Below are 21,170 nucleotides of genomic sequence, written 5' to 3' on the forward strand. Positions count from 1 at the left end.
CCTGACTCAAATTTCATTTTTAAAAACTTTGTTTGGTTGTTCGCTCCAGCCTTACAAATAAGTCAACTTCGAGAGTTAATTTTACAGCTATAAACACAAAAAGTCGTTTTTCTCGAAAACTTAAAAATGGCGGATATTAGGTTCTGTCAAATCACGGCAGAGTTCCTCAGAATGCATGTTCCAATAAATATAATGGCACTACTGTGAAAAACGACGATCGGTATTTCATTATTCCATTGTAGCAACCTATTATGTTATAGCCTGATAAAACGTTCGTTGATATTTTTTATAATGCAGAGGAGTTTTGTCGAACCCTTAAAACCGCGATGTCGAATCCAGGAAGAACCAATGCTTAGAACTTCTCAACAAAATAAAGACGCATCTACCCAGCTGTGATTGGACAAACAGTGATGTGAAAATGCGTCACAGTAACCTCGATCAAGCGTCACAGCCAGTGGTGTACACAGAAGCAACCGTTTATTGCAAGAAATATAACAAGAACCTCCACCAAGCGTTATCCCAGGACTACCTACCAGTAAATACATTGAAGCGAAATTAAACTAATGGAATTTGTCATGTTGGTTAGTTGAAAGTAGGACCCAGACAGCAAAATGCGTCGTAATTACATTACGTCTGCAGACGTTGAATTAATGTAAAAATGACAGATTTTGCTGTTTGGGGAGTTACAGTTAAAATCTATTACAGTATTCACTTCGGTCTTCGTAAAATTTAACGTACGTAGAGCACGGCCAGGCAACGGCAGAAATCGATACAAGTTTCAGCAAGAAACCATCTGGAACTGAAACTAGACAGTTTTACAATTCAACATGGGGGGAGTCAAACACATACAAACAAAATAAAGAACCACCGGTCAAAAACATCGGTTAATTTTCGTTGATAATTAGATTTCATAAAAGTTGCGGGCGCCATTTTTGAGCAACAAAGTGGTTTCCGGTGACAAACATCGCACTAATGAAGTTGGCATAAGGTACAATGTTTCAAAGGAAAATCAAATAAATATGCGAGTTTATCTTGTTTAGCAAGTTGATCGAGAAGGAACTACCTTACAAAAAAGAAACATTGTTTTATGGATACACTTTTTGAATGAGACGGTCATTCGACGTAAAATAACAAAATAGTTTTATAAATATATCACAACAATTTACAAGAACGAAGAGATTCTTAATAAACATAGCAACTCTTCATCAAATTGAAAACCAGCTATTTGATAAACCAAGGCCACGCAGAAAAACTTTGCAACGTACGGCGCGCTATTTTCACTCTTTCTTCAACATTTGTTTATATATTGACAAAATATAAAAGTTTTTTACAGCTCTTTGTGCCAGTAGTGGTACAGAACATTGAAAAGACGTCCTTGGTTAAAGAATGTGTGGACGTTCCTTCAATAGACCACCATACAATAGCACTGCTATCCAACCAAAACCTTTATTCTGATTTTATAATGCAAACATAGCACGACAAAGCTATACAGACTCTTAATATAATGCCAAGAAGGAACCCTGACAATAAATCAGTCGTTTTTTACATTGATTCAACGTCTGCAGACGTTGAATCAATGTAAAAAAACGACTGACTTGCTATCTGGGAAGTAGCCATCTGTGGAATCGCAGAAGAAAAATACACAAGAGAAGTCAAAACTTCTTCTTCATTGCAAATTACTTTCCGAATTCTCAGAAGATTTCGAAGTAAATTTAGCTAATCGTCGTTTCCTTAGTTCATCAGGATCTGCTGGCACATCATCACCATCTTCTAATGGAGGGTCCGGCCCGGTTGCTGTTTCTACAATTTGCAAAATATATGATTTCAGCAAACGGCAGTGATGTTGCTTAACCCATCTCTTCCTCCTGCGTCCACATAAACTGACGGTGCAAAAACGATTCCAATCATGCGGATGGTGAAAGGAGTCGAGTTATTGAGTCAAGTGGTCAAATAATTAAATTGGCTAGATTCCTTATTACCAGATTAATCTAAAAGCTACACTCCTATCGGCACCAGTCCAGTATCCTTGGAACCCTTCCTTTTTTGACGTCAGTTTAAACTGACGTTAGGACGATATGGGTTTCAAGGATGTTAAAAGTTACTAAAAATAGGACAACATAACTGCTAATCAGTACTCACAGATATTTTCTAGTCATAGAACTCGTAGCCTCACCCCTAGGCGCAAATGGAGAACCCTGGGCAAGGCCGTTAGAATGCTCGGAATATTTTATTATGTATAACTTCACCTGAAGAGGATAAATTTACTCCCTGTTGAGGTGAGATCCCTTAAGTTAGATGAACACTGAACACTATAGGTGTGACGCAAGTGTTTATTAACATTACCATTGACATTTGAAGCCGAATTTTATAGCTGGATGCCCTTCCTTCCAACATTTTAAAACTGTCGAAGAGAAGCTGGGTTTACGAGTTTTCCTTCACCAAACACTTATAGCGATCACTTTCAAAATCTCATCTCTCTATCCTAATGTAAATCAACAGATGGGTTCACATGGCATTTCACCTCATCAATGTAACAAGCCGGTGCCAGCCCTCTATTAAACGACAGCCGTTGGTACTTCTAGGAGCATCGGTTACTCCGCTGATTACTAGACCTAGACCTATGCTCATCATTTCTCCAACTAGGCCTATGGTATGCGTATGATAGATTAGATCTGCTTATTATCATGACGTTCCCACCAACCTACTGCTTCCCCAGTTGAATGGATGGTGGCTGTGACGTTGCTGGGTCCAGCAACGTCGGATGAAGCTGCTGCGTCTGCGGTTTCAGGAGGAGTAGGAGCACTAGTTTGGGACATGGAAGGCATTGGAGGAATTTGCAATCTGCAACAAGGTTATCACGTTTCGTCTTCAGCGACAAAGCAACCCAGACAGCAAACCAACCGTTTTTACATTGATTCAACGTCTACAGACGTTCAACCAATGTGAAAAACGATTGATTTGCTGTCTGGGAATGTTCTTCGCAAGAAATAGGTTCAACCACACGTCCTACATCACTCATGATATACTGTAGTTTACGTAATTACAATGTCTGTATTGTGAAACTTTTTCGTCGAGAACAAGAAGATGTTCAGTTACCCGGTTCCTCCCATCGTCTGCACGACGGTGACGTACTGAGCCACTTGCTGCATGGCCGCATCCAAGAGATTGTTGATGTTGCGGAGACATTCGATCCTTGCCTCAACGTTCCTGCGCTCCTGGCCTTCCATGAGACGAATCTGCTCCTCAGTCATCCCGCTGGAGGAAGAGTTTGCAAAATAATTACCATAAAAAACATAGAAAAAACAGGTAAGGAATGGGACAGACAAGATCGGACAGATGAAAGAAGATGCGATGGACAGAAGGAGATGGAGAATAGAAGTGAAAACAATGAGTAAAACAACAGAACAACAGTAAAACAACAATACTATGTTGTTTTTCCCGATGGAAGGAGATGGAGAATAAGAGTAAAGACAACCAGTGCTAGGAAAAGAATAAACAACTCTCACTAGTGGGGGCAAAATCGAGTTTGGATGATGATGATGAAACTTGTTGGTAGAAATTGAAACCATGCGTCATTACGTCAGTAATGACGTCACCACCAGTCAACAACTACCATCTATTTTGAATCAGTGGGCTGGATCGCCGAGATGGAATCGGGAGGTTTGCAGTTCAAATATTGCCATGAGCACACAAAGCAGCAACCTCACGAATGCAAGTGCAGACAGCTTGAACGAACAATAACACAAAGGATTGGTTTGATGGTCATTTATATAAAGAATCTTCGACAAGTTACATAAGACCATAACCTCGCAAACCGATCACATTTTGAACATAGAACCAGAACTACGTTGTACAGGGTGAGCAGAAAGTCCTTGGACTTTTTTAATTTTATGAATGAACATATTGAATGTCACTCATATCCCTCTTAAAATGCTAAATATCCTGCTAAACTCTCTAAAATTTAAGTCTAATTGTAAACCTTGATTGTAAAGTCTTAAATGAGCCAAAGAGAAGCCATCATTCAGCTCCATCGCGCGGGGAAAACAAACTCTAAGATCATTAAGCTCTTTATAAAAGTTGCCAAATTCATCGTTTACCATGTTGTGAATAGATGTAAGAAACTTGGTACAACTGAAGATCATCCTAGGATTGGAAGACCTCACACTGCTCGAATACAGAAAGTGGTTAAGACTGTCCGAAAAAGGGTGAGAAACCCAAACAGATCCACCCGTCAAATGGCCTTGGCAGTTCCTTAGCACTCCAAAACTGAGAACATGGCAGTTCCTTACACCTCTCCAAAAGCAAAAGAGACTTGAAAGAGCACAGATTCTTTCAGACGAAAAACTCTTCACAACTGAAGCTCAGTTAATAATCAGAATGATAGAATTTATGCAAAGTCTTCAGCAGATATTCCGTCAAAAACCGTCTTATGTCATTGTGTGGGCCGCCATCTCCAAAACTTGAAAGTCTCCTCTGATTTTCGTGAAACAAGGAGTTAAAATCAATTCCGATCGCTACATCAACAATATCTTGCTTCCAGCCCATGAAGAGATGAAGAAACACCTCAAAGATCAGCCCTTCACATTCCAACAAGATGGTGCACCATCCCACACTTCAAGAAAGACTCAGGACTGGTGCTCACGTCAACTTCCAAGATTCTGGAGCAAGAAATGTGGCCTCCCTCATTGCTTGATTTGAATCCCATGGGCTTTTGCGTGTGGTCGTTATTGGAGGCAAAAGCCTGTTCCGTTGCTCACCCAAGTGCTGATGCTCTGAAGCAACCACTTCTGTGAGAATGGGCCAAAACACCCCAGGATAAGCTATGTGCTTTGGTCGAAAACTTCCAACAAAGAATTGAGAGGTTTATTCAAGTGAAGGGCGGCCACATTGAAAATAAATAAATAAATTTATTCCTAGTATTGTAAGCTTTCATTGTGATACCTTTTTGATGAAATTTTATTTATTTTCTACTAACAAATCGTTTTTAAGTTGGCCCAAGGACTTTCTGTTCACCCTGTATATGTGTTGTTAAAACATAAAAACATTGCTGCAGCAGCATATGATGGTTAAGGTTCATACCTGAAGTTGGGGGGTGGTACAGGGGGAGGCATGAACGGCGGGGGCATGAACATCCCCAAGGGGAAGGATGAGGCCGGAGGGGGTGGAGGTAGTGAAGACGATTGAGAAGAACTAGAAGTTGTGGGTGGTGGGGCTCCTCCATTTGCAGGTTGCAGTGGTGGTGGTGGTGGAGGTCTTGGGAACATCATCGGATGAAACATTTGAGCAACTAAAAAAGCGAACATGTACATTACGTTTAAAAACCGTTAACTTGTAAAAATAAGCAACTTATAAAAACATACAACCAAAACAATGACAAGACAACATTCAGGCATGGATCGGTCTCAATATGGCGACACTGGGCGAGTTAGCTTAAAACTGCCACTCTTGGAAACATCTAAACCATGTTGATGCGCAATCTGCTGCAAGCGGAGATGGCGACTGATGATGATAAAAACAGCACAGTATACAAAAAGTGGTTGTTTTCAATAAGCAATGCAGAAACAGAGTTCAGCTCTTTAAAAACAGTTTCAAAACTTTTATTACATTACAATTGAAATGGTTAACATTTCATTCAAAAACAATGTATACTGATTTTACAGATTGATTTACTGATTTCTTTCACCAAGTGTTTTGTGATCTGTTTCCAGCCAAAAGTGTGAGCTATAGTAACAGGGTGATTGAAAAGTAACTCCCTATTTTAAAATAAATACAATTTATTCAAATGCTATATCATGTTTCTCAATTTTTGTGTATATATTACTTAATGTATGGCAATTTAATTTATGTTCTTGTTTTCCTTTCAGATTTGTTTAAATATTGTTCAATTTCAATCTTTTCAAATTTATTTTATTTCAAAACCCTACAAAAATGGCTGGACGTCTTACTCTACAGGAACGTGCCCAGATAGCCGCGCGTTACGAAGTTTGGGGATGCATTGTTCAAGTGCAAAGATGGTGGAGAACTATTAAGGGAAAACATGCCCAAATTGACCCGAAGACGATCAAGAATTGTCATAAAAAACTTATGACCACAGGATCTGTGGCTGATACTCAAAGAAGCGGTCGTCCTTCCAAATCCAGAGATCCTGAGGTAGTGCAAGTTGTTCAAGAAATGTTTACCTGTAGCCCACATAAGTCAATTCGTCAAGCAACAAGAGAAAGTGGGCTCTCCTTTCATTGTGTACGTAATGTGCTAAAAAACGAGCTTAAATGGCGTGCTTGGAAGCCGCATTACTGTCAAGCACTCTCTGCCGAAGACTTTGACATTCGTATGGAGTTTGGTGAAATAATGTTGGCTTGGTTTAGAGATTGGCCCAACCTCTTTAAAAATATTCTATGGAGTGATGAAGCTGTATTCCACATAGGTGGATTTGTGAACCGTCATAACTGCCACTACTGGGCGAAAGAAGATCCTCGTGTTACCTGTGAAAAAATGCAAAATCGACCCAAAGTAACGGTATGGTGTGGAATGACTTTTGATAGGATTGTGGGTCCTTTCATTCTTCGCGATACCATGAATGCCGAAAGGTACCTCGCTATGTTGAAAGATGAAATTTGGCCAATTATCAGTGCTTGGGAAAATATTGAAGATTTGATTTTCATGCAAGATGGAGCTCCTCCACACTTTGCTATTGTTGTTCGTGAATGGCTAAATGCTCAATTTCCTGGAAGATGGATGGGTCGTCGCGGTTCACACGAATGGCCGGCCAGAAGTCCTGACTTAACACCCTGCAACTTTTTTCTCTGGGGTTGGCTGAAAGAGGAAGTCTACTCAACCAAACCAAGAAATTTGAAAGAACTTGAAGGGCGAATAAGAAGTTATGATTTCCATCCCGCAAGAGTTTCTTGCGAAATCAGTTGATGCGATTCCTGGTCGACTTGAGAAGCTGGTGGCAAATAAAGGCGCCCATATCGAATTTTAAATAAAAGCCCATGCATTATACTTCCTTCTCATATTCATTAATTGAAGAAATTATATTTTAAAAATAAATTATAGTTTTTTTAAAATAGGGAGTTACTTTTCAATCACCCTGTAGAGACTCAAAATAAAACACAACGTTCCTCAGATACCAAGACTAAGCGGGTTACACGATTTTAAAACATGATGACAAATTGACAAGAATATTGCATCATTTCCATCAGTGTTGCAATGGAATCAAAACATGATGACACCGAACTTCCAGGTGATTAAAGATGAGAGGCTTCATTACAACATGTAATTAAGCGGGATGTTGAACCATGATAGCATGGATAGAAGCCAGCAGTATTTTCTCATAATATGACACAAAAAGAATACATCACTTGAATATTAAAGGGTCTTAAGATTTCATAAAGTAAATTGAACTTTTCATATAATTTGACTCACATGGATTGTTGCCGGGATGAGGAGGTTGGGGCACTCCTGGTGGTGGAGGAGCTTGTCTTTCAGGAGGAGCCTAAAATACATTAGTTTTTGAAAATCAATTGAAAATATTGTTTCCAGAAAACATACAAACAGCACGCATACAGAAACTTATCGAAACACACATAAATATATATGGAAACATACCACATTTAAGATACCGTAATATCTTAAATATATTATGTTCATTGTATAACTAAAAATTGACCAATCATTTAAAATTTCACAAAGGCAAACGTCATTAATCCATTCTCTACATCAAACATAGTATCAACCGTATCCAAATTCAATTTTTACAAAATTATACCGTCCACGCACCGTCTTATTGTAGTTTATCAGAAAACAAGCAAATAACCTATTGTCAAAAATACTTTTCTACCGGTAAGAAATTAAAACAAATATCACTAATAAAACGTCATCAATGCAACTGTCGGCATTGTCGAGTGGTGAGAGCCCTGGAAAGACGTTCAAAAGGGCGCCGGTTCGACACCACTTAAAAGCATGTGACTGTGTCTTTGGCAAGACACCTAAAGGCATGCCTGAAGGTGGACACGAAGATTGGCTTCCTTGAACCTTTCCGTCCACTTAATCTAAATCTTCAATCACCGGGCGTGAGCCTGGATAGTGGATACGACAAATAAAATCAATACAACTCCACGTACCGGGGTTCTGGCCTGTAGAACGTCCAAGCGACAGGTTGGACAAGTTTGCTGCCGTTGAAACCACGAACGAAGGCACGAAGCGTGGAATATGTGACCGCATGGTAATTTCTTGTTCACTCCTGGAACACAAAGTTGATTTGTAATCCACTTACCCTACGTCATACTCTGCATACAAAAGTATCTATCTCACTATCATCTATTGCGAAACCTGTCGTGTTGCATGTATGTTGTCAAAACAGGCAAAAATGAAATTATTCTAAGGTCGTTGAATTAACTATGCATTCACCATCGCGTTTGAAACAAGCACAATACCAAGCAGAAAGTTTTAATAAAAATACAGTCAATACTTCATCCGCTGGGGATACCTGCATCCGACACCCCTCCAGGAGCAGGAGGGTTGTCAGGATTGGGAGCTTGCATGTCATCACGGCAGATGATACAAGTTCTATCTGTGCTTGATAGTTCCTCAGGGGTTGCATCAGGGTATCTGGCGATATTCAAATACAAAAATGCGGTTTCAATAATCAATCGGAAGTCATATTCCACACAACTATGACGGAATACAGATTACAGAGAGACTATTGCATATTTCAACGCACAAATCATGCGCACAGCTGCTTGTCCGAATAACGTCCAAACAACAAGTTGCAGTTTAAGACTATTATCATTGGCAATCAACGGCCAAGACACCAAGGGTCTCCTGCTCCAGGTGACCCATCAGTCGCCAACCTACGGCATGAAACTAAAGAAAGATTTACTTAAAGCTTTCCAGTTTCCAAACCTAACAGTAGCACAATAACAAAAGATGTTGATTTTCTTATAAAATTAAATGAAGATTTTAAACTGCATTCAAAATTAAGGATATTAAATTCACGAAGAATGAAAAGTCGTTTAAAGTTCCACTTCACTCACAGTGTGTTCATATTTCGAATGGCACGACGCGATAACACGATATCGGTTATCGCTTTCTTGAACTGTCTCATCGTTAAGTACATTGGTCGGATGGAGAACAAAGGAAATGTGTGGACTTTGATCATCAGTATGGTGAAGCAAACGTACAAGAGGACCCTAAGAAAACCTGGAATCAAAAGAGTTAAATCATGCGCGGAATTAATCGCATTCAGAGACAAGATGTTCTCAAATCACACATTACTTCCAGTCAATATTAGTGGACGTTTTACATAAATCAGAATTTATTTCACAATGTAGGTATTAACGATCTGTTTTAGCCTGATGCCGCGAGTTCGCAGTGGTAATAGCGAATTTGCAGCTTTCGTAACTCAGTTCCCTAGTCATGTGCTATGACGAATGGTATTGAAGTCAGTGAGTCGTTCTTTAATGCGGCTTTTTTGTTTGACTTAAGGCTGCTGGCTGTTGAGTTTCTGTGTTGTTAGGCGTTATTGCTGTGAAATTTTCATGAATCAGTTGATTAATAGATTAGGTGACGTAGTTATTCTATAAAAAGCGAAACTCAATCAATCACATGAATCAGAATGTTTGTAGCTCCTCATGAGAAGAACCGACGTGGATCCTTAATCAACAACAAGCTTTTGCTCTTCAGTGCCACGACATTCGCTCTCAACCAACATTATAAAGGTCATGTCCAATACATAACGATGGGAAGCTATACACCACGGGTGATTCGTTGCAGTGATGCTTGAATACATCTCAACACTAGGCAACTTGTCGCAAAGCTGTTATGTTTCGGAATGGCCCCTTTCGGTGAGTTCGATTCGGGAAGTCTGATTTGGTGAGTTCCCTATTCGGTGAGCCTTTTTTCGGAGAGTCCCTTATTCGGCGATTTTTTGAAATTTGTTTTTTAAATTATCGGATACCGTAGCCTAGTTATCATTGTCGTTTTTACATCGTTTTAACGTCGCTAAACGTTGAAATTGGGCAGAAAAAATAGAAAAAATGTTTGAACAATTAAATACAAATTCGTCATGTCAGTTCAGTTGAGTTGTTTTTATTTGTGACCATCATATCAAAAACAATACACATCAACATAGCAAAGGTAGAAGCGACAAAACGCGCAATACACGTCAACATAGCAAAGGTAGAAGCGACAAAACGCAAACGTTAACATGTGCTTGTGACCGAAGCAAGTTATTGAGTTGAAAGAAATTTGGCACGGTCGCAACACCTTCAGAAAAATTTAAGATATGAAGGAAATAAGATGAAAAGAAAGATATAAAGAAAGAAAATGAAATAAAATAAAAATGAAAGATATATATAAGAAATAAAAAAAAGATGTTACAAACAAAAAAATAACAGATAACCAAATGTGTGGCCAGGGTTGATCTCTAAGTGGTCAAAACTGGGTTTTGACCACTAAGCGGTTTAAACCTGGTTTTAACCGGTCAAAACTAGGTTTAAACCGGTCAAAGCTGGTCAAAACCCTGACCTGACTGGTCAAAACCCCGTAATGAGTTGCTTGATTGAGTTCGCCAGAAAATCACTGAAAACGTGAGGGAGATGGTAGAAGGTGAGGGAGGAGGGAGAAGGAAAAGATGAAATTGACTGGTGAATGAAGCAATTGAATATACTGGAGAGACTTGTTAATTCCAATTGTTCAATTGAGGTGTTCTAACTTGCATAAAGTAGATAGGCATAAGGCATCACAACTTGTTCCTTTTCCGATAATCCTTTCTTGGCTTGACGTGTACTTTGCTTCAAAGAACGAATCATAAACTATCCTGTCTTTAATTTTTAAAGCATCTTAGAATATGCATTCGCATTGCTTTATTTTAACTGGATAAAATTTGATGGCAAATGTTTTTCATAAAAAAAAATTGTTGGAATAAATTCTTGTAATTCAATTGAAAAGCAACTTGATTCATACACTAAAGGAGTTTTGACCAGTTTTGACCAGCAATAGGTGGTCAAAACTGCCCGGTTTAAACCAGGTTTTAACCGGGTGGTTTAAACCGCCCCGGTTTAAACCGATCAACCCTGTGTGTGGCCTATCGTTTTAACGTCGCTAAACGTTGAAATCGTGTAAAAAAGGGAATTTTTGCTGACTAGGATACCTTGAAACTGAGAAACATTCACAGAAGCCCTTCGATTTGTTCCAAGAACCCAGTCAGCCTAACAGTTCATTTTTACATTGTAGTAACAGATAACCAGATGTGTGGCCTATCAGTGTGATGTGTGGCCTATCGGTGTGATGTGTGGCCTAAACGATATAGTGGAATAAAATTCAAAATTCTCCAAATAAGCAGAAGGTATCGTTGGATTTGGAATTTTCTAATATTAGTTGAGGATTCGAATATCAATTCAATTTTATTTTTCATTGCTGGCGCGAACATGGAGAGAACGATAAAGTAAACACACGACTTTTACACCAACAAAAGGAGATGGCAAAACCAAAAGGTTTAAAGTATGCATCATTAAAACAGTGTTTGAAAAACATAATCTTAAAAATGCAACGTATCCTAGTCAGCAAAAGTTCTCTTTTCTACACGATTTCAACGTTTAACGACGTTAAAACGATGTAAAAACGGCAATTTCTGCAGGCCGGGATAACTAGGCTACGGTAATTCAACGTTTAGCGACGTTAAAACAATAGGCCACAGATTTGGTTATCTGTTACTACAATGTAAAAATGAACTGTTAGGCTAACTGGCTTCTTGGAACAAATTTTTCCTGGTCGGGATAACTAGGCTACGGTACCTGATAATTTCCTTTCAATCCAAGCTGTAGGCCACACATTTGGTTAGCCTTTTCATTCTGTTACTACAATGTAAAAATGAACTGTTAGGCTAACTGGGTTCTTGGAACAAATCGAAAGGCTTCTGTGAATGTTTCTCAGTTTCAACGTATCCTAGTCAGCAAAAGTTCCCTTTTCTACACGATTTCAACGTTTAGCGACGTTAAAACGATAGGCCACACATTTGGTTATCTGTTACTACAATGTAAAAAGAAACTGTTAGGCTAACTGGGTTCTTGGAACAAATTTTTGCTGGTCGGGATAACTAGGCTACGTTACCCGATAATTTCCTTTCAATCCAAGCTGTAGGCCACACATTTGTTGATCCAAACTAATCATTTTAACTATTCAAAAGTACTAACTTATAGACATAAACATGATTTATTTTTTTGGTTTGTAACATATTTTTTTTTATTTTCCCTTCATATCTTAAATTTTTCTGAAGGTGTTGCGACCGTGCCAAATTTCTTTCAACTCAATAACTTACTTCGGTCACAAGCACGTTTTAACGTTTGCGTTTTGTCGCTTCTACCTCTTGCTCGACCTTTGCTATGTTGACGTGAATTGTTTTTGATATGATATGGTCACAAATAAAAACAACTGAGCTGAACTGACATGATGAATTCAAGCACGTTTTAACGTTCGCGTTTTGTCGCTTCTACCTTTGCTATTGCTATGTTGATATGTATTGTTTTTGATATGATGGTCACAAATAAAAACAACTCAACTGAACTGACATGACAAATTTGCATTTAATTGTTCAAACATTTTATTTCTATTTTTTCTGCACGATTTCAACGTTTAGCGACGTTAAAACGATGTAAAAGTGGCAATGATAATTAGGCTACGGTACCCGATAATTTTCAAAAAAACTTTTAACAAATCGCCGAATAGGGAACCTCCGAAAAATGGCTCTCACCTCTCCGAATAGGGACCTCACCAAATCGGACTCACCGAATAGTAGCAGACCCGTTGTGTTTTGTTATTCTGTTATGCTTTCCATTCACCATACTTTGCTTTATTTAATGAACTTCTTCAAATTTTCCCTAACTGGTGGGTCATGTCATGTAGTCCTTTGCATGGAAACTGTTCATAGACTTGATATCTTCAGTCTCGCATAGCAGCTTTGAAAGGAACGCGCGGCGCACGGTCATTAGCTGAGGCCAATCACTAATAGAAGTGTCGTCAACTGCTTTGCAATAGAAGGTTGTTGTGTAACCCATAACATAATGCATTAGGAGATAATTATACTCTCCACCCATCTGCAGACGTTGAATCAACGTAAAAATTACGGATTTTTCTGTCTGGGCAGTTATTAGTTGGGTTCATGCTTTGTTAGCTCACATTTTCTTGTTTGTAGTGTTATGTAATTTTTGCGTTTCAACGAGTGTGGAAGTCAGGAAATTTGACATTTCATGATGGTCCCTCAGCGATGGTAGATAAGAAGTGTTTACACATGAAAAGATATCTACAATGGGAAACTGTCCTCGCGTCAACTCAATCAAACGGCAAGACGTGTCTCGCAGTTAACTTACTTCGAAATATCCTGATCCCATAATATTCAACACAGCTGTACCCAAAGTATTTCCAGGGGGCGTTTAGAATGCAATAGGCGCTGATGATAATGTGTTGCTGCCTGAAGTTTCGCTTGTTATTGAAGCGATGCCGTTGAAAACCATTCGGCTCCCAGTTGTTTGACAAGTGGCTTGAGCGATAACACACTTTGTTAGTACAAATTACACTGCCTACTCTTATGAGGCCTATGATGGGATTTCTAACCACTTGACGCGCGTAATTAGTTAAAATTGATCATTGACTGTGATTAAGAGGTTGCTTGGCCAATTGCATAATAGTAAAGCAATGAAATTTTTATACCTGTAATAAGCTCGACATAGAGCATGAACACGGCTTTATTTTCCCAGGGGTTCTCGCTTTGAAGGTCTATAGCGTGTAGAACGTACTTGAGGAACACAGTCATGACTATGGTAGCAAGGATGGCGTACTGTAAAGAACGTGGATTGTGATTACAAGACACTTGGAAATATACCTATTTTTACAATGATTTCACGTGTGCAAACAATGGATGGTTGTAAAAGTACAAATTTTTTATAAAACTTTCAGTGGTACAATCCGGGAACATTAATTTTTCCAAAAACAATATAATGATATTACGAAGCAGGATATGCAAAAAAACACGAATCGATAGAACATGAAAGATGACGAAATGAGGAAGCTCACCTCAAAGCCAAACACCAGTTGAACGGAAGCCCCTTTCGTGACGGTGGCGTGATAAGACAGATTTACGAAAAAAATATCGCAAGCAAGAAGAATAGCCAACAAAGCTGAAATATAAGACATGATTAAACCAGAAAATGCATACTACCCTGTTATCAATTCGTAGTGAAAGCGAATTTAATCGAATTTAGTGCGTTCTGATAATGCAGTGTTTTTCAAACTTCATCGCTTGAGCTTCGGAGGACAAGGGTCTATCGTTTTACCTTTTCAACTTAATAGTTCTCGCATGTCATATAACTTTTCTATTACTGCAGATAGTGGCACACCGTTTCGGTCTTACAGCGTTCGTATTGTCTGATGTACTTTGTGTAAAATTCGACTGAAGTTGATTGCCATTGTGGAAATACTTTTGATGAAATTTGTTTTACTTTTTCAAGGACAATCGACACAGTACAATCTGAATTAATGCGTGCAGCCGTGCACATCTGTCAATCGCTTTGTAACAAAAATTGCAAAGAATATCAATTATTTACAATTACTAGCATTTTGGTGCTATAAAGAGTGAACACGTTATTCGCTCATTAAAACTTTAACACCTAAAATAACAATCATATAATACTCACACAATACTCTTAATTTGAAAACGAAACTAATGATCGGGCTTCTCTCCATCTGAAATCAAAGTATTCCATGTGAATAATACTAAAACTAAACAATTGCGACAATATTAAAACTTTATTGAGTTTACTTATGTTTTTGATCGAACAAAGTCATTTAATCAACCCCAACAACCAGAAAGCATGACGCATAGGTTGTAAAAACTGGTGGACACCTGGCAAAAGGGGCAAACGCCAGGTCTCATCTATTGACAATGGAACAAATAGAAGGATGATAAATTGATAATGAAAGCCATTTTGTCTTTAAGAAAAATGCTTCTGAATGCTGTATGCATGTAATTTATGTTGTCGTTAATGTTGATAAAGTAACATGGTCAGCAACCAAACACTCTTTCAAATCATAGCAGTCAATCAGTCATTACATCATCAAAAAAGGTTGAAAACCAATGAGTGCATCTCAATTTCTTGATTTTATCTACAAGTTGAGAGGGAAATTTTAACTGCGTTGTAGTGTAGATGGCCTTATACGCTTTTGATTGCAACTAATCATTCTCAACCTTTTCGTATTCAGGTCAGCAAGCCACAGCCCCAAGAAGGACCATAAGCATTTCTCTGTAGAGCAGCGTACTTTTACTCATAATTTTGAGAGAAATTAAGGGCTATAATAGTTGAAAAGGAGCCACTTCGCAATCGACAGTAAATGAATTTCGTATTTAATATATTTCCTTTTTATTTTAAGACAAGACAATTATTGAATTACTCTCTTGGCATAACTTACATAATCCACTCTGTCCTCTATTAGCCAATGAAAACACTTTAGGAAAAGTAGAAGAGTAAAAGCAGCTACAAACATCGGGCTGAAGTCATCACGGAACATTGTAAATGCAAGACATGTGTCTGTGATGGCATACCAGGATCTCTCTATGAGATGCTGCAATGATGAATTATAAATTACCGGTACTGCAGAAGCGAAACAAATCTTGTTGATAGATGTTGGTAAAAACAATTCACATAATGTATTGTACAGGTATATACTATAGGCTAGTACACTTAATAAACTACAACTTTCCAAGATTTTTAAGAGTTGTCGCTTTGTAACAAACTATCATTTCCACAAGATTAAGGCTATGCCTAGTTTTAAACTAATCACACATCATGTGGTATCAACATGAATGGTATTTAAAGTTAAACACAAAGATAACACTGCTAATTAAATCACTATACAGTATACATTCATAACTTTTACAGCAAGGATTTCCAAGATGCAGCCCAGGAAACCCCATGTGCTGGTCTACAACAGAATACAAAACTATAGCAATGGACCTATTGTGATAGATAGAGCCATTCTGCAAAGAAGTGCACTCTGCAGGGAATAAACAGTTAAGGAGGTCTGCTCAACGGCTCATGTGACAAATAAGTTTGCAACATTGTTTCTTTTGCATTAAAGCTCATATTGTTGGTCTTCACACTAGTATATAGCTACCTCACTTACCTCAGTTTCAGCCGGTCGGAGTTGACCAAAAAATATCTTTCTCAAAAGTTTGGCGAGTAGAAATACAAAAACAAAAACTTGGACGTATAACACCTAAAACATAAAACAAAATTAAATGAGATAATAAGTTCTATTTGACATGTTATCAACACGGAACACGCCCATCAAGTTAAACTCATGCACTTGCAACATCTTAGCCGGAGTATTCGCTATTCAAACTTAAGTTTTAATACAATATACAGTACACTTTAGCACAGCATACTGTTTTGTGATAAAAAAATATAATGAACATAATATTGTTACTTAAACACAATCAATAAAAAAAAATAGGAACTTTAAATATTTCTGACAACAAAAAATGTTCCATTGGTTTCATGTGCTGTGTCTCATATGTTTGAAAATGTGAACCATTTAATTGTTCTGAATAAATAAAGTGCCTGTCAAAACTTGTTTATCAACTGCTTTCATTATAAAAGGCAGTATCATTATACAACAATACATACAGTATGTATATGTTTTCCAATTTGTATTAGATATGAAAAGGTTTCACGTAAAGATGTTATTGTTAGTTGTTTTTTGTGCTCATTTTTTAAAAAAATAAAAAATGATCATTTTTTTGCACCAACAATCTGTCTAAACTTTAAATGAACGAAACAAAATTTGTATGTTTGCTTCTCGAAAATAATCAAGACATCGATAAGTTGCCAAAATAAAACTTTTGTCACTGAAAGATCTTCTTTTGACTTCACCAGTGATTCATGAGGATGTGCAGTGTGATAAAATAAACAAAAAGTAGAGACACCGGTACCACACTTAATTGCCAAATTCAAGTTTATTAAATTTAAAGAACTTGAATCTGCCAATTTAGTGTGGTGCTCTTGTTCTCTACTGTTTTTTTTTTGTTGATAAGTAAGTTTGTATCAGTCGACTAGACAGCAAATGCAGCAATTAGACTTTAAAGAATATCAGAATATTCCATAATCCATATAACAGGCCTACTCATTATAATGGACTATGCAAGAAATGACTGGAATGAAACAAATAAATCAATAAAAAAAATAAGGCAAGTAACCAAGGGGATTGACTGTTAACATGGTCACCACTAGGACAAAGTCTTCATCATTGGTACCACTTGATGAGCATGCAAACACACTTCTGACATAGAAAACTTAGTCAAAACTGCAGCACACTAATTTGTAAGTTATTCAACAGCTATAATTTAACACTTTTTTGCAGTTCTTTTGTTATGATAAATGAAAACAGTTGTTACTTGAAAAAATGTATGAAACAATTGGAAACAGTATGAAAAACAAAAAAAGTAAAACAAAAATAACAACTAAAAACAAAACATTTTTAACTATCTCTAGTCCCAAGTCCTGACTAGTCTTCAATATCAGTAGTTCAAATTCTTCGTGGTCTGCATTTATTACGTTTTTTATTCATTTTTCCTTGTAGTAATTGTGTTTGTATGAAATTATTGCAAATCATAGGACCAAAATATATTTCATTTTCTTGTTTTAACTGTTTGTAGGATTGTCATGTTGGTTTGCATTTTAAAAAGTACATTTTGGTTTGTGATTTGATTCTTAATCCTGGTCTGTAAGCAGTGCATATTTAAACTGTGCAAGCATACAAATTCTACCAAAGAAAAAAATAATAGAACAAGTAAACATGAAAATCATTGTTGGCTGATAGTGTTGTGCAAGATAGTTTGAAAGGTGATCAGTAGGGTGCACCATTTGCCCCAGACCTTTAGCAAAAAGCCTGAACTTTTTTTGCTTATGAGGTTATCTTAGAAAACAACTTTTGCAAAGTTTCATTTTGATTGGACAAAGTTTAACCTCCCCACCCGGCCATTTTCTAAGGGGACTAACGGCATTTTCTTCACATTATTGTCACTAGATGGAGCTGTTTACAAGATGCAACTGCATATTTACTTTGGAAACATACCCCTCTTCATTCTGCATAATTTAAAAAAAATTATCTGAATTGGCCAATGGGAAGCAGAAATATGAGCAGTTTTGCACTCTCCTCTAGCACAATACTGCCTCTAGTGGCCAACACATAACAACAATTATCTCCTTAAATGTTCATCCAATTGAAGCAAAACTGGTGTCTAACCCCCCATTTTCAAGGGTGGTGTGTTGTTATTATTATTGTTGTTATTATTATTATTGTTGTTATATGTTGGCCACTAGAGGCAATATTGCGCTAGGGGAGAGTGCAAAACTGCTCATATTTCTGCTTCCCATTGGCCAATTTAGATATTTTTTTTTTAATTATGCAGAATGAAGAGGGGTATGTTTCCAAAGTAAATATGCAGTTGCATCTTGTAAACAGCTCCATCTAGTGGCGATAATGTGAAGAAAATGCCGTTAGTCCCCTTAGAAAATGGCCGGGTGGGGGGTTAAACTTTGTCCAATCAAAATGAAACTTTGCAAAAGTTGTTTTCTAAGATAACCTCATAAGCAAAAAAAGTTCAGGCTTTTTGCTAAAGGTCGTGGGCAAATGCTGCACCCTAGTGATCAGCTGAAATACTACATCAACAAAAAAGCAAACTTTCAAAAAGTGGTGTTACAAATTGAAGATACAGAATATCTAAGAGCAGCGATTCTCACAATCATGTTAGAGCACCTAGTTTGCATTGTGGTTGAGGTATGCAACCTTTCTGTGTTCAGACTCAGGCACCCTTGGTAGTAATTATAGCCATGGCTTTATTTTTCAGGGATAGTTAAAGTTATGAATTTGAAACCAAAGTATAAATAGCCTAGGCTATACAAATAGTTATGTTTCAAAATGCAAACTAAGAATTGAAACTGTTGATGTGAGAAACCACTGGTTACATTGCTGCGTGTGTAGTAAATAAATAGTTAAATACACTCACCGCAACACAAGGACTTGACTTGGTTAGATACACAACAGTCGGATAAAATTGCTTTTTTTGTATCCAGGCATTGGCAACAACAGCGGATGTCAAAGCAAAACTTGCAGTAGTTATAAACAGGCTCCTCATTTTCATATTTTAATGTAAATTAAATTAGTCAATTAGACACATTTTTCTGAAATATAGTGATCCATTCAGTTTATACATAGCTTAGGCCAACATAGTGTTGGGCGATATTGAAAAAAACAAAACGATACGACATTTGAAAAATTACTCGATATTTCGATACTTTTCGATATTTTTGTTCTAATTAAGAAAAGAGTTTCTCAGTCTTTGAAATTAGTGTCAGATTGCTGAGTTGATTGCTGACGCAGATGCATGAATGGCGCATTAGCGTCGGCAATAAAAATGCCGAAGCCACACGAGCGCTTGTAAGAATAGGATTAGACAATTAAACATTCCTCCCAGTCGTTATGCCACAGCCATAGATTTGCTCCTTGGTCAACACCCTGATGGAGCTCTGCGAAAAAGGCGTGGGATGGGTATCAAAGCACGAAAGCGACAAAACGTGGATGCTTTATTGTGAACGGCAAAGAAAGTGTAGATTTACAGCCAAGTGATGAGCCTCTTGATTTGTCCGATTCCAGTGATGACACGACAACCTCATCCTCCGATACAGCATCTGATGATTCCGATTCTGACATCTAGTTCTTCATCAAACAGACTTTGTGTTGCTCGCAGTAGCCTATCCCAATTGTGTCAAAATTATGTTAGTGCATACGTAAATTGAGACAACCTTCTCGCAGGGAGCTATTAATTTGTTACCGGTACTTGGTTGAGCAATTAACGTTATTTTATGATAATTTAACGTCGCTAGACGTCGAATTAATGTAAAACAAACGTAAAATTCTTACTGGGCATTGTTGTTACGCAATATAACCTGCCGGGAAAATTAAATCGATTTGTGCCGACTCGAACATTGAATCAACCCAAAATTAACTTACTTTTCTTCCCCGTGAGTTACTCAACGTGAATTACCGTAACAGCGTGCGTATCGCGTTGTTCGGTTTATCGCTACTTTTGGTATTATTACATCACAACAAATCAAACAGTGCGGTCGTGATAGACTACTCCAGTATATTTTTCACTTCTCATTTTACATGTTTTGGTACAATTTTTTTCGTAATAAACGTTCACAGCAATTGCCACGGCAATTTCAACTTTTGCCGTTTGGCCTCGGCAACGTTTTTGTAGGGGTTTGCAGTTACGAGTTAGGGCTGTAATAGTTAAAATATCGAACAATATTGAAATAAATATCGATATTGAAAAGATATCGTATTGTATCGAAAATTCGATATATCGCCCAACACTAGGCCAGCTCATTGATCGGTATGTTTTTGATAAAGTTATAAACAGTTTGACAAACTAGTAGCTTAAATAACAATAACAAAGAATGGCTTGTAACTCACCGTTTGGGTATGACCCACTTTGGTTACCATATTTTAAAGCCTGGGTAATTCAGCATGGCCCGGAGGTGCGGCATACTGTAATATGGGTGCAACCTATTCCGTTCCCAGAATACTTTGTCCCCAAATTTTGTCCCCTGAAAAGACCGAGAAAAAAATACAACAGGGCCCAAGTCACTGATCGGATTTGCCGCAAACATTTCAAAATTTTTCCTATAAAAAGATCGAGAGAAAACGTAAGAGCCGAAGTTGCTGATTGGAGTAGGCTAGCCATTTGCAGAGTTGCCAAAACAGTTGACCATGCTAAGTACGGTATCTTGAAATAATAGTTAATAAACTGAACCTCACTTTCGGGTTAGGGTTAGTCACACTTATTTTTTCGTGGCCCATAAAAATTCAATGATTAATTCAAGGAGAAATGTTTGCAGAAATTTCGATCAGCGGCATCGGCTTTGTTCTATTATTTTCTCGACCTTTTCAGGGACAAACTTGGGGGACAAAGTATTCAGTGGACCGAATAGGTTGCATCCCTGTAATGCAGGCATGCACAACTTATCCAATAGACTACACAATACACATGGCCCGCAAATTCTTTTCATGCAGCCCGTGACATGACTCAAATATATTTTACAATTACATACATT

General features: G+C 37.7%; 1 protein-coding gene across 1 annotated transcript; it reads right to left on the reverse strand.

The window, feature by feature from the left end:
- Positions 1-460: 460 nt before the first annotated feature.
- LOC145784402 (E3 ubiquitin-protein ligase synoviolin-like) lies at positions 461-19,231 on the reverse strand. Its single transcript, XM_082596214.1, has 14 exons — positions 19,061-19,231; positions 16,177-16,269; positions 15,463-15,615; positions 14,691-14,739; positions 14,071-14,174; positions 13,708-13,834; positions 9,036-9,201; positions 8,489-8,610; positions 8,124-8,242; positions 7,426-7,495; positions 5,080-5,287; positions 3,097-3,255; positions 2,702-2,841; positions 461-1,800 (listed from the first exon to the last, which is right to left on the reverse strand). The coding sequence occupies exons 1-14, from the start codon at positions 19,193-19,195 to the stop codon at positions 1,667-1,669; spliced, it is 1,779 nt and encodes a 592-aa protein (XP_082452340.1). The 5' UTR covers positions 19,196-19,231; the 3' UTR covers positions 461-1,666.
- Positions 19,232-21,170: the final 1,939 nt, after the last annotated feature.

Source organism: Aplidium turbinatum, chromosome 15 (genome assembly GCF_918807975.1).
Source record: "Aplidium turbinatum chromosome 15, kaAplTurb1.1, whole genome shotgun sequence".
NCBI lineage: Eukaryota > Metazoa > Chordata > Ascidiacea > Aplousobranchia > Polyclinidae > Aplidium > Aplidium turbinatum.

Coding starts and splice junctions, on each gene's coding strand:
- LOC145784402 (XM_082596214.1), bottom strand. CDS start 19,195: ATGAAAATGAGGAGCCTGTTTATAACTACTGCAAGTTTTGCTTTGACA. Junction 16,270..19,060: donor AGTCAAGTCCTTGTGTTGCG/GTGAGTGTATTT, acceptor TTTATGTTTTAG/GTGTTATACGTCCAAGTTTT. Junction 7,496..8,123: donor TTCTACAGGCCAGAACCCCG/GTACGTGGAGTT, acceptor AATGTATTTTAG/GCTCCTCCTGAAAGACAAGC.